The sequence below is a fragment of the Eubalaena glacialis genome, chromosome 1, assembly GCF_028564815.1.
Source record: "Eubalaena glacialis isolate mEubGla1 chromosome 1, mEubGla1.1.hap2.+ XY, whole genome shotgun sequence".
NCBI lineage: Eukaryota > Metazoa > Chordata > Mammalia > Artiodactyla > Balaenidae > Eubalaena > Eubalaena glacialis.
The window spans coordinates 174,456,578-174,475,937 of NC_083716.1; the positions used below are offsets into that span (position 1 = coordinate 174,456,578).

Here is a 19,360-nt window from a genome sequence, read left to right on the forward strand (position 1 = left end):
CGTGCAGCAACGAAGACCCAACGCAGCCAAAAATTAATTAATTAATTAATTAATTATTTTAAAAAGTAAATGCAATATTTCTCTTTCCAATGGAACAGGTAACAAAGTACTAGCACAATATGTGCATTTTATTAAACTTTATTAAAATAAGAAAAATTGGGTATTTATTAACATTCTTTTTTCCTGCTATCATTCATATATTTTGAAATTATATTATTTATTTAATATTGAATGAGGCATATACAGACTCTCTAAGAAACTGTAATGTATGTCTTCCAAAACTAAAATCCTAGAATATGAAATTTGGTGCTATAATAAGTATTCTGGGGAAAAATGATTTGGCATGGTGACTTCATGAATGTAGACTCATGATGCATTTTTTTTCCATAAACATATGAACTCTCACTTACCAGAGCACCTGTGCTGAGCAGAGTGACAAGGCCAATGAAACACTTAAAACAACTGTTTTCTACTATTTTGCAGCAAGTTTTCCTTATGTTCTGCCACATTTTTCCTTTCTTGGAGTCTCTGCTGATTTGAGCAGATGAAGATCTTCGTCCATAACCTGTCAAGAATGAAACTATTAAGAACAGAAATCTAGAAAACTCATGAAAAAGTAAACATTCCAAATGTTTTAGCAAGTATTTATTTACAGAGTCTAATATAGGTGATTTCTGACATAAATATTTGATTTTTACCTCTATTGTAGTGACCACTGCAATCACTGAGGAAAAAAAGAAAAACTTAACTTGTGAGTTTGGTAACAGTAGGAGGAAATAAATTGTGAAAGGAAGAGATGACGTAGAACATCCTCTTCCCCTGCTGGGTAGAGTCTGAGAATAGAACTCACCTCCACTCCTACAAAACACACACACACATACACACAAGACACACACACACCATCTTCTGATTACTACATTTTTGTATAATGCCTGAAAAGTCATTCTCTGAAGACTCACATGGCATAACAAGCATTTCTATTTAAATATACAAATATTTATGACATAGTAAGAGGTATAATATCAGTTAAATAAATTAAATTGATCCCAGCTCTTAGGTGGCATGGGAATGGAAATTTTGCTTGAGACTATTTAAGGAGCTAAGCTTGGATTATGGAGTAATTTGTGGGTGGGTTATTGGTGTATGAGGTTGAATTCTACCTTCTCGTCAAGAGAGTTAGCATAAGGAAAACGTGAGGCTTGAGAAGGGTATGATTAACAGGTAAGAGAATGAAGAATGGAGGTGGGTGGAGTTTAAAGTCAACACATTTTAGAATTTTATAGAATTTTACCTAGAGTCAATTTATACATCTTTGGTCAGAAAAATATAGAAAATATTTCCTCCCTGGTCTTGTATGATACAAGTGCTATAACTCAAGCTACCGAGAGCGGATTCTTATTTTTGAATATAGGAATTTGAACATTTAGAAATTACCATTTTGATGATTTCCAGTGATTTCAAATGTTCAGAACCTACAGTTATTTGTTAATCTTGTTAGGAAACTAATTTGAATTATAAGTCATTGAGGGGTGCATGCTACATATCTAGTGAGTCAGTCAACTGACAGAAGCCCTGTACATTTCTTAATATTCATGTGGAATATATAAATACATGACCATTACGTGATTTGTTTTCCTATGAGTATTTTAAATATTGACCCCATTCCATGAGTTATAAACACACACACACGTACACTAATTTAATCTTTTTAATAATCCCATGAAGTCTTATTATTATTCTCGTTTCACATGTTAGGAAATGAGCCAGAGAGAGGGTAAGTAAAAGCTAGTAAATGGTGGGCTGGCACATGAACTCAGGCTGTCTGATTTCAGAACCAACACTCTTAACTACTTCATTAGACTCCCTAGGAAGTAGGCCCTTTCTCTCTTTTCCAAATACTGACTTTTTCTTTGATATTCATTATAAGTTTCTATCAGGATTCATATGGGCATGTGCACATGTGCATGCACACAAACATGTTCATGTGTGTGTATTCCTTAGTCAAATTAATAAACTCTTTAAAATTAAAAGTGTATTCAATAGTATTACTTAGGTTAAGAGAAATTTAGTCTAATTTCAGTACAATTTTCAAAGGAATTAATTTTTTTCTTACCGTTTTTAAGACGCTTTGGCTTTCCACGTTCATAGACCATTTCTTCTTCTTCAGAGATAGCAATATCAACCGTACTGCATTCAGATGGGCTAGATTGCTTTACCTTCTGAAAAGTAAAATCCCACCAAGAAAGCTGTGATTAAAGTTTCATTTACTCACTGTAGTTAAAGTCTATTTTATTTTCAGAAAAAAGAAAAATTATGTACAGAAAGACTACTGTCAGGCATAAAAGACTTCAGGCCAATTTCATAATTGATATTAAAATGCATACATATCTCTGGGACTTGAAGTTTAAAAAAAATATTTAAAAAATTAATTTAAGATAAAATAATTTTTAGATTAAAATTAACATATAGTTAATAACACTGATCTCCTAAAAGATGTGCAGGCTATCTCAAATTTCTGAAAGGAAAGATCTAGGTAGAGTATATAAAAAAGAAAATTATAAATATTTTGTTCTACCTCTTTGTCTTTTGCACAGTAAGTGTCAAGGAAATAAAATTAGAAGTTTTGTTTGCTTTAAACCATATACAGTCAATTGTAAGACATCATGGTACTCAAATAAAAAAATAAAATATCCAGCAGGATAGTACTCTTAAATAAGCAAATCTTTTGAAAACTTATTTCATTTCCCTTTGTATTCTCTTTATTATTGATAAAATAAGGGTATAGCAACACACTGATTTGTGAGTAGACAATAAATAAATTAATATTATATAATGTTTGAGCATTCAATAATTGAAAATTATACATTTTATATTTAAATGCTTTATTAGAGTTTTTAAAACCCTTGCACATAAATTATTTGATGACATTTTCCCAAAACTGTGTGAGTACTTATTATTCTAAATTTATAAATAAATCAAGATTCAAAATTATAAATCATTTTAGTAAAAGATTATTTAATGGCCAATATATATTGCTACATTATGAAAAAAACAAGTTTCAAAATCTGATTTAAATTTTGTTATTTTTATGAAATTTATATAGTTATATATTTGTAATAAAATATGAAAGTTTAAATACCAAAGAAAGAAGAGTATGAACCTCTGAATTATCAGATCACATGTAATTTTTATATTTCATCTTTGGCTTTTGGTAGATCAACATCCTAAGTACTCTTGGGCTACATAATCTAGAAAGTGTTATAAATATATAATGAAATACATAAATGAATACATCTTCTTTGAGTAGTTAACCAATCAAAAAGACCAAATAATTATGCAGCTCAAATGACAACTTCTGAAACTTCAACATTTACAGTTATATTAATTTCCATCTTTCCTATGTATTTTCGTATCTCCAACTTTCTAATGAGATTGGCAAGAAGTTTCCCATTTCCACATGATGTGCTGTGATAAATAGTAATTTTACTGAGAAATGGATGGTAGTACATGCCTTATAGTGTTGTTACAATTTAAATAAAATCAGCTAGCACTCTATAAATATTCATAAATATTTAAGTGAAGATATAGAAGTGTGCTGGAGAAGAATACTTTTCATTTTCTAATAATGGTATTAATTAAAGGAAAATGAACCTGAGAATATGGGGTGTAATAAGGAGTGAAAATGATTCTCGGAAACAAAGATGCCTGCACTAGAAACTAGAAGGACTTTGAATAATTGAAACTTAATTCCTTTCAGAAGGCCAATTTGATAAGTTATTGCAGAGAGCAGCTGCCAAGCCAGAAGAGGTCTGGGAGATAAGATGGTGTCAGAGACTTTGGGGACCTGGAAAAAGATATTCTCTGCCCTTCTCCATGCCAGTGAATGAACTAAAACGATTCTCTAGTGAAGTCCAATGCAAGTGGCTCACAGTGCAGATGAGATCTCTATAGATGTAGCTTTGTATTAAATGATAGCTCCTACTAACACATTATGCTGCTTGCAAATGAATACAGTAAGACTGTATCCCGCAGGGTATACATTTTAAAAGCTAAGTGAATAGCAGTATCTGCCCTTCTTTGAATATGACCCTTCTCCCCCACCACCCCGTGTTTATAAAGTTGCAAAATGTCACAATTCAAACTGGTGGTTTTTTCCTTTGTTCTTTTAGTCCAACTCAATTATATACGTTATTATATGTTGCAGAAATGAACTGACAAGAATCTTAAAATTTTAGCAAGCAAGAAAGTAACTTAGCATTCTTCTAGTCCCATCTTATATTTTAAACATGATAAAGCCCAGGACAGTTTGGTGATTTCTCTAATAATACACATAGATTTAAAAAATGTAGGTTTCTTCAATATGCTTTTCATCACCCCATGCTGCTTGCTCATTAACGGACAGACTATTATAATTATATTATCTGATGTTTACTAAGTGTTAACTATATATGGGCATTATTCTATGCACTATTGAATTATTTTTCTTAATCTTTCTATCTCCTCTAAGAAATAGATACAAGTTTATCCTCATTTACAGACGAGGAAACTGAAGCTTAGAAAGTTTAAGAAACTTGATCAGCAGCAGAAAATCAGGAAGCATTGAATCGAATGGGTAATCTAACTCTGGAACTTCAGCACTGCTTCACTTCCTTATCAACAATGCCATCAATCAACTATAAGAAATCATGATATTAAAACAACTTACCTCTTTGCTGCTTCCATCACCTGACTTGCTCTGAATCTCCTTATTGTCCAGATTTTCTATATCAGATTCTTCTGATGCAATTGGTACAGTTTCTGAGACACTGGGACTGGGGATAAGTGACTGACTCCCATTTTCGGTCATCGTGTTTTTCTCTGTGCCACTGCTTTTTTCCTTATCCTTGAGGAAATCTTGGGTGTTGCTCAATTCAGAGAGAGTATGGTCAGAAATATTCTCTTTAACATATATATCACTTACATTGTCCATTGTTTCCTCTAGAACATTTTGGTTTTTGCATAATATTTTAGAAAGCACATAATTTATTCCTTTTTTAATCCTTGCCATTGCACGCTGGAGATTTTTTGCTTCATCATTCTCTTCAGTTGTTGTAGCCTTGTATGAACTAAATGAGCTGACCAATGCCAGAAACAGGTAAAGTATCTGAATGAGGAAGTAAATGAGGTTAAATGCATCTCATTTTTTTGTTTCCTTTCAAACAACAACAACAAAATAATCTTTTAAAAAAGCTGACCTGAGATTTGAAAACAGCATACACACTACAATGCTATTTAGGCTATTCAGTTTTTGTTCATCTACAGTGGGCCAGGTGCTGTGTTAGTGGTTTGTACAGCCAGAACTCATCTCAAGTTCACAATATTCTATGAAATATCATTTCTTTCTCTTTTACAGATGAAAACCACAAAGCTTACAGATGCTAAGTATCAAAGATCACACAGGTTGAACATAAGTCTGTCTTATTCCAAAGTTTGTTTTTTTCACTAAGCCAGGCTAACTCTCCCAAGGTGAGAAAATGAATTGCTACTCCAGGTGGCTGACTTCACTTTAGCCCTAGCCCAGGAAGATGTGTAATGACATCTTCATGGGTTCTGCAAACCCATGAGGAATCTCATGGGGAGAGAGCTATCCCTGGTTCTGAAGCCCACATCTAACTTTCCCTGTGACGTGCAAGCACAGGGATTGGGTAGGTTAATTGATTCTCTGTGATAATAAATTTGGTTAAATAAGAAAGAGATGAGTGATGGAAGAATCATTCCTAATATTTGCAAGTTATTTTGAATTCGAGGATAGTGTGTATTTCGATCTTTACTATCACTGAGAAATACATGTACATGTAAAGGCATGTACATTTTCCAGAGAATCAGATTTTTATTTTGTTTGTTGTTGTAGGGTATAGATTATAATTTTAGATTCTAGTGTTGGAGATTTATATTGATTATTCTCTTAGACTTAAAGTAGTAATTTGAGCATTTTTTCTATTCTGGCAGTTTTCTCTCCTCTCTTCAGATATTTGAGCTTTTGAAGATTTAATTTACTTTATGCTTTACATATTATTTTTAAAGGGAAAGGTTCAAATGTTATACATTATGTGTAATAATATGTATTTAACTTACATAACATTCTCCTGCTTGTATTTCTGATTTCTTCATATATTAAGATCTACTCTTAAAAATACTTATACTGACAATTTATGTGTACATAAAATAAAATAGCTAAGTATATGAAGATCTGCAGCATTCATTTGTTAAAATATCTTTCAGAATTTTGGATCTATGTGAAGAGGTGAATTCTCAAGCACTCTGATAATTACTGTTTCTCATGCACATATACACCTAAAATATCATGAAGTACCCACCAAATCGTGTTCATTTCTAATGAATTACTTTTACTTCTCAATACCCAGATCTTTTTAACACTTAGGAATAGAGAAAGCTCAAATGAGACTCACTCATGGAAAAATCAAAATATTTTTGCAGATAATAAAGTCATCAAATGAATCATCTTAATTGTAACCATAGTTTTGGTGTAGCAATAAAACGGAGGGTATAAGATGGCTCAGCATTGGAAATTTCTTGCAGGTAAGATCATCTGAACAACTAACATATATTTTCTATAACCTACAATGATAGAATCTCAATGGAAAAAAAAAACCCTGAAAAGACAGTAATTGAATGCCAATACCCCCAGAATAGTTTGATTGTTCTCCCACTAGTGTCCCATTTTGATATTAAGGCTTATTTACAGATAATCTGGGCAGGGGCTCCATGGCCCTTGTAGGAACTAGACTATTAGCATCTCTATCATTCTCAAAGGACAAAGGGAAAGACCAAGTATAATTTAAGGTAGTTGGTTGTTTCTTTTTCCTTTGTTTGGTTAAGTATTGTCCACGGTGAGAAAAATGAAAAGGGTGTTTAGTAAGAATTTCATGACTATAAGCGTCATATGAGTAGAAACCATGTTTTCTCTTAAATAGACAACCAGCACAATGCTAGTCTCAAAGTACATGATAAAAAAATATTTGTTGAAAAATTAATTAATTATGGAATGAATGAAAGAATAGATTTTTATGCCAGGATTTGGAGAAGGAAAAATTATGCTACAGCAACTGTATATTTAAGAGCTTACAATGTAAGATTTCTTATATCTTAGACACACACACTTCCCCCCATATATATATATATGTATATATATATATATATATGCATATTTACATATACAATAAGAGCGTTAAAAGGCTGAAAATTAAGTTCAAAATGCTCTGGAACTGTGATATAAAGAAAGAACTTTATAACACTGTAAAATGCTACTGCTTTGTTTAAGTGCGCTCTGAATTAAAAATAGCCTAGTCTCTTAAAAGATTAATAGGAGGACTCATGATCCCTTCCTTCATGGAGCTTACAGTTTAATAAGGAAGATAGACAAGTACATGAACAATTAAACATAATGCCAATGTGTGCATATGACAGGAGTATGCCCAGGGTAAACAGAAGCAATGAGGAAATGTGCTGATACAATGGAGTCTAACCTGTGATTTTTTTCCCCACCTTTTGGGAGATGTACTTGACCTCTATGACTTAGGAATAAAAAGTAAATATTGAGTCTCATTTTTTTCCTGTAAGAACAATTTTGTCTCATAAGCCATTTTTTTCTTAGAAGAAGTAAAAGGTAATATCACTCCAATTACTGGAAATTTAAAAGTGAAAGCATTTCCTTTTAGTGAATGCAGAACAGTTTTATAGATCAGTGGTTTTCCAACTTTGCTGCACAATTTAATCAAATGAGGATTAAAAAAAAAAAATCGTGATGACCAGGCTGTGTCCACATACCAATAAAATCAGAATCTCTGGGAATGAATCCAAGACATTAGTTTATTTTTATTAGTTCCCCAGGTAATTCCAATGTGCAGTCAAATTTGACAACCAGTGCTACATTGAAGTGCTTCTTAAAATTTAATGTGCCTACAGATCACTTGGGGATATTGTTAAAATATAGATTCTGATTCCACAGGTCTGGGATGGGATCTGAGAGTATTCATTAATAACTATCTCCCATAAAGCCAAAGCTACTTTCGGTAGCAGGTTATAACCAGGGCTATCCAATGGAGATATGATGCATATCACATATGCAATTTTCCAGTAGGTACACTAAAAGTGTAAACAAAAACAGGTGAAATTAATTTTACTAATATATTTTATTCAACTAAATGTATCAAAAATATAACTAAAATGCATTCGATATAAAAATTATTAATGAAATAATTTACCTTCTTTTTTGGGAGGTAAGACTTCAAATTCAGTGGGTATTTTACACTTATGACACATCTCAAAGTGGACCACTCATATTTTAACTGATCAATGGCCACGTGTGGCTAGAGGCCACCATATCAGACAGCACAGTTATAGACCACTGGCTTCCATAAGTCCACATTGTGAAAATGCCAGACTACAATACATCAGTTTTTCAAGGAAAATTTTAAAGCATGGATTACTTACCAATAAGTTTCCAACTAAAATCACCATCATGTAAAAAGGAATACAACTGAACTGGCCTGCTACCTTAAAGCAATCCCATAAAGTCTCTATCCACTCTCCACAGAGAATCCGGAATACATTCAGGAAGGAGTGGAGGAAATCATGCATGTGCCAGCGTGGAAGTTGACAGTCTTCATCTATGTTGCAGACGTATATTTTGTAATTTGAACCAAACAGCTTCAGGCCAAGCACAGCAGAAAAGAATATGAATGTGAACAACAGCAGGACCAAGTCTTTCAGGGCCATCATGGAGTTACCAAGAGTCAGCATCAAAATCTTGAAAGTTGGCCAATATCTCCCCAATTTGAAAATACGTAACTGATAGAGCAGTGTAAAATCAGAATAAGAAAAAAACAACAAAAAATCTGGTCACTATTCATTACGATGTACATTAAAAATTTTTATCAGCATTATACACATATACATATGTAGTCTTTAATGTAATATTCAGTTTTGAGCATTATTAATACTAAGCTGAAAATTCAGTTTATGTACAATTCTTAATACATCTTACATATTCTATAGTTTTTTACTGTAAATCCATGTATATTTTCTTCTATTGATCTGTCAATTCCCATTCAATATTACACTATTATAATTATTCTAGTTTTATGTTTTAATATCTGGAAAAGCAAGTATCCATTCTTTGTTTTGTTTTTCACAATGTATTGAATATTTTCCCACATTTTGACATATAGATGATGCTGGAAAAGTCTTCAGTTTCCATTGAATTCCATTGACAGTTCTATTGTGTATTTACCTTTAAAAATAACATGGAAGACCAAACATAACATTCTAGGTTTAGTCTGAATATTTCACTTCTTTTCACCAGATTAATAAATTTTTATTTATATGGCACAAAATCACCTTAATATTTGGGTCATCTAAAATCCATATATTATTTTTATATGTGCTATACCTTCCTCAACTTTTTCTGGTATATAGTTGGCTTTCTGGACTCAGGGGTAGGACTTAACATTTATCCATGTAAAACTTAATCATCTTAGATTCAGTCCGTTACTAGTCTTTCAGATATTTTGATACTACCTTTTATCACATTGTCTGTATTTCCCAGTCTTGTTTCATCCATAAATTTGAAAAATACAGCTTTTATATTTTTCTCTTACTCATTAGACAAGCCTATGGGTAAAGATTTAAGATAGGATTCTGAAGAATTATTTGGATAAGATCAAATCTACTTAATTGTTCTTGATATCTGCTACATTCCTTCAACTTGTTACCAAGAATGAGACAATATATTATTTATCAAATGCCCAACATTTCTATAAATATCATTCTAATAACATTATTTCTTTGCCTAGTTTTCTGATGCTTTTACCACCACCTACATTGCAGGCATATAGTGATTCTGACTTGATAATTTTCTAATAACATTTTATTGGCCTGACCATTCTTCTTTTACAAAGTTTCCTACCCTACATTTAGAAATACTCACCTGATTCTTTAGTTACACACTGGCTTACATTCAGCTCCTGGGACTCTTTATTATCCTGCTTCTCAAAACTGACCCAGTATTCCTGACTCTGCTTTCTAAAACTGTATCTCAAATTTGCTGTATATATGGCATATTTCCTTTAATGCCTGGGCCAAACAACAGCATTGGAGACTACTTACTCTTTTCTGGGTTACTTTCTAAGCTTGTTACATATGAATTAATTCATTTACTACCTCCAATATACCAAAAGGATAGGTATTACTATTCTTCCCACTTCATGTCTGAGGAAACTGAGATGAATTTTTATAAAATAAAATTTAGGTCTTGGATTCTACTTACCACCCTGAATGATCGAAAAACAGCCAGTCCATGAAAATGTGTTACATAAAGTTCTACTAAACCATGGAACACAATTAGGCTATCATAAATGTTCCAGCCTACTTGGAAATACCCATATGGATGCATGGCAATTATTTTAAAAATCATTTCTGCTGTGAAAATTCCAATAAACACCTAAATAAAACAAAACATAGAGATGAGAATATGATTCCAGTAGCTCTATCAGAACCCTCACACGCAGAAACTGTAAATTTTCACTGCCACCTTCTTCATATTTCCTCTGTCAAGATCTGATTAGTTTCAGAGTCTGTATTACACGTACAGGCTCATAGGTTTTGTTTGACAATCTAACGTCAAACATTGTGTAATCTTCAATTACTTTAATAAAAGTCATCCTAGAAGAAAACAAAAGAATATTTGAGAGTGAAAATCTTTTCATTTTGAATAGTTCCTTTTGGGATAAAGAGTACATATTAAGATACTTAATTTTTAAAACTGTAAAAGAAATTTTTCAAAAGTATATATGATCCAGAAAAAAAGCAAACCTATGGAAATTGTCCTTTGAAAACTACACTGGCAGAAATAACTAAATTACTGTTTTGGTATCAAGTAAATGTATAGTTCAAAATTGGTAGCAGTTGGCTGTTTGTATTAGTATCAAGCAACTAAACCACAATAAAAGCAAACGAAATTAAACAATATATATTTGCTTGAATGTGACTTGTTTTTACACTCATAGAAATCTTTGTCTTTTGTGTTGTATGTGGAAAAAAAAGATGGGTGAATCTCAAAAATACCTTGCCAAAAGGATAAGCTCCAGTCTAAGATTAGGTGCAGTTGTAACAGAATTCAAAATTCAGGTGTCAGTGAAGCACTTGTGTCTGTTATTTCACCTCTGCCCTACCTTGATCTAGGGGTTACCATACCAAAAGAGGGGATATTTGAGAAGGGAGAGGAAATAAATAATTTCTACTTAACCTGACTGCCATGCAGTTAGCTAGAAGTATTAAATTTAAATGGACTCTAGCTATAAATCTATTCAATGATAAGAATATTTACAAAGCAGGGCTGGGGGAGGTGAGGTGAGAAAGCATGAACACAGTACTTCATCTAATACTCATATAATGCATTTGCAACATTTTGGAGTTATAAAATAAAATAACGGGGATAATGATGACTAAAGAAAAGTTGAAGTTGCAAAAGAAAATAATGTACAATGAGAGCCTTACCTGGTTTTCAATGTTGAGAATGTTGTTGGTTTCTAAACTCATTGGGTAGTGTTCTAAGGCCAAAAAATGTACGTTTAGAATTATGCATATGGTAAGGAAAAGATCGGTAAATGGGTCCATTATGATCATATGGACAAACTCTTTCAACTTTAACCAACAGGGAGAACAATTCCAGATCAAGAAAGTTTTAGCAAATCTATACCAACAAAATGGGCATCTCTTCCTGGATTTTCTAAGTTCTGAAATGAAAGAATAGAAAAGTTATGCATTAGCTAATTGTTTATTTAAGCTCTAACTAGTAGAAATTTTTGACTTTTGCATGCAAAGGGAAGTTTGAAACTAGACTTCTGATTTTGAATTAGCATATAGAAATATTTTGTATTAATTAAAATCAGAGTAAAGTAAATTTCTTCTATTCTGTTCATGCTTGTGAGTTAGACAAATGAAAATGAGACAAATTATGTATTAGAATCAAAACATAGGAGTATCTCTCAAGAAAAACAAATATGGAATATAACTGAGAGTATATTTATAATTTTAGATTTACATGCTTTACAAAATAATGTCTTTCAATATTGTCTATTGTCTATGATTATATTATAGTATGTAATATATAATAGTATTAATATAATAATACTATATAATATAATAATATTATATATTATAGTATGTAATATATAATAGTATATATTATAGTATCATATTATATTATAATATGATTATATGTCATATTGTCTATGATTACTAGTTATATATATTTAAAAAGCAGAGACAAGTATAAAAAGGACCTTAATAGGTTAATGTTATATACACCAAACTGTATTTTTAGTTACAAGGTAATACTTCATGTTGTTTTCAGTGTTAAACAAAGAAAATTCCTTGGCACTCTTTGGTTCCTTTTCCAGTGTTTAAAACACTATGCTTATGAAATTTTAAAGTATTGTTTATCCTAATAGTCTCATGCTATTCCTTAAATTTTAGTTATTATCATCTAAAATTCTGAAGAAATTGGAGGATTTCCTTAAAAGTGAATCATATGGGGACTTCCCTGGTGGCGCAGTGGTTAAGAATCCACCTGCCAATGCAGGGACACGGGTTTGAGCCCTGGTCTGGGAAGATCCCACATGCCGCGGAGCAACTAAGCCCATGTGCCACAACTACTGAGCCTCCGTGCCAAAACTACTGAAGCCTGCGCACCTAGAGCCCACGAGCCACAACTACTGAGCCCGTGTGCCACAACTACTGAAGCCCCCGCACCTAGAGCCCATGCTCCGCAACAAAGAGAAGCCACCACAATGAGAAGCTCGCACACCACAACGAAGAGTAGCCCCCGCTCGCCGCAACTAGAGAAAGCCCGCGGGCAGCAACAAAGAACCAACACAGCCAATAAATAAATAAATTAATTAATTAATTAATTAATTTTTAAAAAAGTGAATCATATGAATGGTACCTTCCATAGTGTCTAAATATTTTTTACTTTACCTTCTTTATGTCTGATAGTAGTATCATCCAACATATCCAAAGAAGTAATCATAGAAGTTGATGATCTTTTCTTCATTTCTATTTCTGTAGTCTCGGTCTAAAAAGAAATTTGATGAGTCTAATACTGGCTTCTCCCCTTTGTAGATCTAAGACTATAACTATAAGAAGGCTTATAGCCTTCTTTAAAATGCTGATTCTTACTTCCAAAAGCCTTTCTGTGGTCCATAATTTGGCACTCTTTACACTATAGGTATTATTAAACTGACCTAGGATTATTTGGAAAATGAATGCGTATTACTTGCAACTCAACAAAATCATTTTATATTATGAGGTCAACTATAAAAGGAGAAAACCAGAGAATGATAGTGGTATTACCCATATTTGAAAAAGAATTCAGTGTACAGTTTAGAATTATTGTGGAATATCCAGTTGGCAAACATGCTACTGAACAATAACACCTTACATTTCTCTAACACCTTACATTTTTTACTTGGGGATATGTTAACTATGACTTTGTAAACTCTCTTGGTAAAATCAATTATTTGGTGTTGAGATGATGAAATATGTCCCATGTAATATCAGGTAATAGAATGAATTTTAAAGGATATTTTTGGTTCGAACATATTTGATAATTCCAAAACGGAATCACATCTTTCCGTCCCTCATGACTCTTGAGTAATGGTTTTAAGACATCCTCTGTTTTGCTGATGTGGCTACAGAGTTAAAAAGAACCCTTGCATTGGAAAGGCACTCAAAACTCCTCGGCTTCGATGCAGATGTTACAAGTTCCACACATTCATGATTATCACAAGTATGGCCCCAGATGTTTCTAGTGACCATGTATAAATTTTGTATTTGAATTTAAACTGTAAGAAACTGGCAATGGGTAGATGATATTGCACCATAGAGCTCCCGACAGTTTTTACACTTGGCACACACAAAGAATAATAATATTTGTATGCTTGTTAATTTGGTAAATAGGTGAGCCTAATAGGTGAAATAAATAGTAAATAAATAGGTGAGGCAGCTTTTGAATAGAGATAACTGGCATGGGCCTGCTGCTGCCCTAACACTGAAGGGATTCGTGGTTGAGGCTCACTGATAACCCATACCCAGAGCACCCTGGCTGGCAGGTTCTGCTGAGGTCTATCTGAAGTCCCAGAGTAGATATCAAGGGAATCATCACATTCATCTCACTCCGTAGGAGTCAAGTCCTTCTAATTTAAATACTAGAGCTAGAGGAGGTAAAAACCAACTGTACTACATACTGAGTTCCATCAGGAAAATGACAGATTCTTTACATCTACAGATCTCTGTTGCCTCACTTTTTTTTTTTTTAACTGAAAAAGTAAGCAAAAGCTCAGGATGTGAAGCTAATTTATTTATTTAAACCAATGCTTATTCCAGAAAGTATTTTCTTGGCTGACTTACAAGGCTACATAAAATATGTGATAATTTATATAATTCCAAATTTCCATGAGTTAAAAACCAACAGAACTATAATTTTTCTGTTATTAAAGTCTGATAGGAATTTCCCAGGTGTTTCTTCATAAAGATGATACTTTGTCATATCGTGAACAATATCCTCCACTATATTCTTAATACCGAGGAATTACTTCTCATAGAGCTGCTTCTGGTAGTGACGGTGACAATGTTTGATGAATTTACAACAAAGAGCAATCCAGTAAAGATCATCATCTGTGATGGGGGGAGCAGTGGAGCGGGGAGAGTAATAACGTTATTGTTGAGACAGTCAATGCTCATTAGTGATTTGGCTTGAACTATGGATATGTTTTAGGATACAAAATGAACAAACCACATATCAGTCTAGTAATATATTTCTCTCAATTGAACTTCTCAATAAGTGCCCATACGTTGGCCAACTCCTAAGGATATAGCTACTTTACAATGTAAATTGAAAGGATTATGACTCAAAAATCTCCTTTTTGGAAGTTTAAGAGCTAATAAGGACATATGGCTGAATTTTAGACAATCCAGCATTAAAATTAAACTGGAAGAAGGGGCTAGGATTCTTTTCACCGCTGGTTTCAATTTTCTCTGGAGGGGAGATGTGAAAAAGGAAGAACCCAGTCATACTTCTGGCATTTAGCAATGAACACCTGAAGTGTTCGTCTTGGATCCAGACTTCCTCTCTCTACTGCAACCCCACTGGCCTTTTTAATCCTCTGACTCATCCTGTTCCCTCCTGCCAGAGAGAATGGACTCATTCTTCAGATCTCAGTTCAAGTGCCAAGTCCTCAATAAAAACCTTTTCTGACTCAGAGAAATCCTTTATTACAGGCTTTCAAAGCACTATGTTTCTCACTTTTATAACACTTCCCGTATTTTCATTTAATTTTTTTAGTGGAGAATAATACTCACCAGGTACCCAATAGGTTGCTTCAACCATTAATGACGTTATACTTTCCATTTTTCATGTATTACTCACCCTACTTTTTTCCTGAAGTATTTTAAATCAAATTTCAGATATCATAAAATTTCAGAATAAGCTTTTTTAAAAAGATAGTCACAACACCATTATCACAATCAGCAAAATTAGTAATTCCTTAATATTATCCAAGCCCCAGACCATGCTCAATTTTCTTTCATTGCTCAGAAACATTCTATTATAGTTGACCTGTTCCAATCAAAATACAAAATGATATACATTTTTTTTGGTTTGCAGTTCTACTGATTATCATGGTTTTAAATTTATTTAGCTTATGTGATTTGTTAAAGACACTGAATCACTTATATTGTAGAATTTTCCACATTCTTAATTTGGCAGATTATGTCTTTTTAGTTTAATTTAATGCATTCTTCTCTCTCCTATAGTCTCTGGAAAAAGATGGTTAGATCTAGAGGCATATTAGACTTAGCGTGGATTTTGGCAAGAATATATTGTGGTGTTTTGTGTTTCCTATTTCATAACATCAGGAAACATAATGTCTGGTGGTCCTAAAGTTACAATTTATTTTTATAGTAATTTTATAGTTTATCTCCCCATTAGACCATTAGCTTCATGATGATAGATACTGTATTTGTATTTATTCATTTTAAAATCTCCAATGCTTAATACAATGCTTAACATACAGAATATTGTCAATAATGTTTAATTATACAGGTGAACTATAAGGATGTCAGTTTAGATAGGCAAATTTTTTTTAATATTTATATTCCTACAGCTGTATAAATCATTCTTTTCTAAGGTTTTGCCAATAACTGACAATTCATAGGAAAGTTTCACCTACAAACTGTGTAACTGATGAAATAATATTGTTTCAGTGTTGATTCTCCAGAACAATGATGGTAAAGTGATGAAAAATGGGTTCTCTTTCTCAGTGTTGAGAAATCAATTACCAATAAATATAGATCAAACTTTGTAACTGGAACTTCTCAATAAAGCTTAAATTTGAGAAATTTGTGAAGACACTAATTATGTGTCTGGCACATAGTTGACACTCAATAAACATTATATACTATTATTATCATCATTATTATTATTATTACTTTAATTATTCCTAAAAGGGAGACATAGTCAAAGACTTAAAGAATTTTATATTGACAAGTATTCTCCATATGGACGGCAGTGCCTTCTTGCAGTTGCCTTCTTGTCTTTCCTATAATTAGACATTACCATTTTTTCAGTTGCTTAGTATATTCTAAGCAGTGCTAAGTGCTTTACAAACATTTATTTAATTTGAATCTCACAACAACCTATGACACAGATATTATAATACACACCTTACAGATGAAGAAGCTGAAGTTTAGAAAGGTTAACAGACTTGGCAAATATCATACATCTATTAAGTGGCTAAAATGGACTTAAATCTATATTTATCTGACTGCAAAACTCTGATTTTAGCCAATATGATGTACTGTTTTTTTATAATGTGAGAATATGAAACACATACGTAATTTTCCAGTAATTCCAACATTGGAATTAGAATCTGTCTAGGGTTAAATCAGGTTGGTCACCTAAAGGGTCCTCAGTATGTTCCATTTTAAATTCTTCACTGTCCAGTGTTTTCTTATGTATAAATAAAAAAGGAAAAGAAAATACATCTTGTGAAAATAACTTTTATTCTCATTTTCCCAGAAAACTTTTGCATGACAAAATGTTCTAGTACTCTTCCAGGAACAGAAATCTTTTATAATTGAAAGATTTTAATTAAAACCAGAAAGGCTTTATGTGATCCAAATAGATAAATGAATGGAGATATTGGGAAATTAGGAAATAATCTAAGTTCTTCATAAGCAGAGCTAATAGGGCATCTCATCTGGAATAAGAGAAGTATTGTGCTCTTGAATGCATTTGTGTGTAGCCCTTGACATTTGAAATGCCACTTCGAAACAAATTACACATTCAACATATCATTCAGACTACAATCATTCAATCTGAAGGACCTCGGACTCATTTCTAGAGACAGAAAGCTTTTGTAATTTGTTTTTCTGTGACTTCCTCATGGGTGATATGATGGCTATATTTGATAGCTTCTTTTTATACATGTTTTCTTCATACGGTCTGTAATTGCTTCATTTTTCAATTGTATGCATTGAAACCTCATAGATACACATATCTATCAATAACTTGTCATTTGGTATGATCCTATATCATATCATTCAGGCCCCACTTTTTAGTGGAATGACTTTTCTAGAGCTTCTTTACTGATGACAACTTAATGAAAGGGTTATATAACAGGGAAGTTAACATTTTCCCCTTTTTGGCCCAGCAGGGGCCTTTGGTATTAATGAACTTCTTAGCCAGCCATACTACACATGCCAGAGTGAAATCTTTTGCCCTTTACTTTTCCTCAGCTCTTTTTATCTTTTTTATATGAGAGGATCCTGGATATAGCTCCTTTCTATCTTTTGTTTGCTCCCTCAATCTGTCCTTTTTACATCTACTAGAAAATATAGTTTGAGTATTTTTCCCGTGTAGACAATCTTAATTAGCAACTGTTAGGAGTGCAAAAATAAATATTCCAGAAGGATGGAAAAGAAGGCAGGGCATGGCTCCCCTCCCACAAGTGAGGGTCCTGTAACTAGGCCAGTGGGATGGGAGCACTGGACTTGCCTGTGATCACTTTGGGCCAAGCACCCTCCAAAGAACAAGCTCCTTGGCAGGGGGGCTCCTCCCAACATAGAGGAAGGGAGCAACACCTCAGAAGAGGCATGGGTTCTGTCCCCCTTAGGCTGCTTTGGCTTCTGCCCACTGCACACCTTGACAGCTTCTGGGTAGGGGTATTAGGACACTGAGCTAAACCTATCCCTCTCTAAACCTAAGAGGAGGTGTGAGATAGCTAGGTCCTGTGGAATATAAGAAAGGTACTTCTGGTTGCTTTTCTAGGTCCTGTTCTTCTTTTCTGCACACTTATGGCACAATTTAGATTTTTAAAGATAATTTTCTACAACTTCTTTAATGTTACTTCTGTCAATACTTTTAGATTCATGGGCCAAATCTTTTGCTATGAGGCTAAGCATCTGAAAATATATTCAAACACAACACTAAGGTCATTGAAAATTAGAGTAAAACTGTATTAAGTTTTACTGATCATGGACTTAATTATTCCACAGGTAAAATAACTCCTTAGGTCAGGATGCACAGTGCATTTCCTCTTGAACGAGTAAGAAAGTCAATAAAGTAAAATTTTTTCCTCTTTATACAACTTCAGTACTATACTTCGATCCATGCTTTTAATACTTTCTGATTTGTAAATTATGGAAGGCACTGTCACTTTTGAGTTGAACACCAAAATTTTCCAAAGCTAATTCTTATGTGCTGTCTGAAGCAAGTTTAAATTAATAAATTATATCTGCATTAAGAGAAGTCAAGTTCAAAAAAATATATAATATATCCATAGTTTATCAGCAGTAGTAATATGCAGTTTGGAGCAAAAACAAAATCTTAAACATGTTGGTCACTCTTACCACACCACACTCAGGAAAGAAAGTTATGTAGCAAAAATGAGCCCTCCTATTAAAATCACTTATGATCTTATGTACCACACACAGATATTGAGCATCTATTAGAAGACAATGTGCTCCAAGAAGATAAACTCTGACTGCAAAAAAGCATTAAAAAAAATCTATACCTCTGCTGCTTTATTTCCTTCTTGAAGTTCCGTTAAAGCCTGCTGAAGTTCCGGCTCAATCTTCTTAGCTTTTTCAGCAGCTCTCTGCTTTTCTTCTTCACAGGAGATAGCAAGTATGCCTAAGAACAAACTTGCCATATAAAAGGCAAACCAAAAACTTACCACAACAAAAAATATCATGTAGACCTTTCCAGAAGCATAAAGGATCTAAGGAGAGGTGGAAAACA

The 19,360-nt window shown here is 33.1% G+C and overlaps 1 protein-coding gene across 1 annotated transcript in view; it reads right to left on the reverse strand.

The window, feature by feature from the left end:
- SCN7A (sodium voltage-gated channel alpha subunit 7) overlaps positions 1-19,360 on the reverse strand; it is a 77,689-nt gene that overhangs the window by 30,148 nt on the left and 28,181 nt on the right. The window contains exons 9-16 of the mRNA XM_061201238.1: positions 19,134-19,340; positions 13,039-13,135; positions 11,557-11,795; positions 10,328-10,501; positions 8,494-8,850; positions 4,706-5,143; positions 2,114-2,219; positions 411-565 (exon numbers count right to left, since the gene is read on the reverse strand). Coding sequence (XP_061057221.1) covers positions 411-565; positions 2,114-2,219; positions 4,706-5,143; positions 8,494-8,850; positions 10,328-10,501; positions 11,557-11,795; positions 13,039-13,135; positions 19,134-19,340 — 1,773 coding nt within the window. The remainder of the gene's footprint in view (positions 1-410; positions 566-2,113; positions 2,220-4,705; positions 5,144-8,493; positions 8,851-10,327; positions 10,502-11,556; positions 11,796-13,038; positions 13,136-19,133; positions 19,341-19,360) is intronic.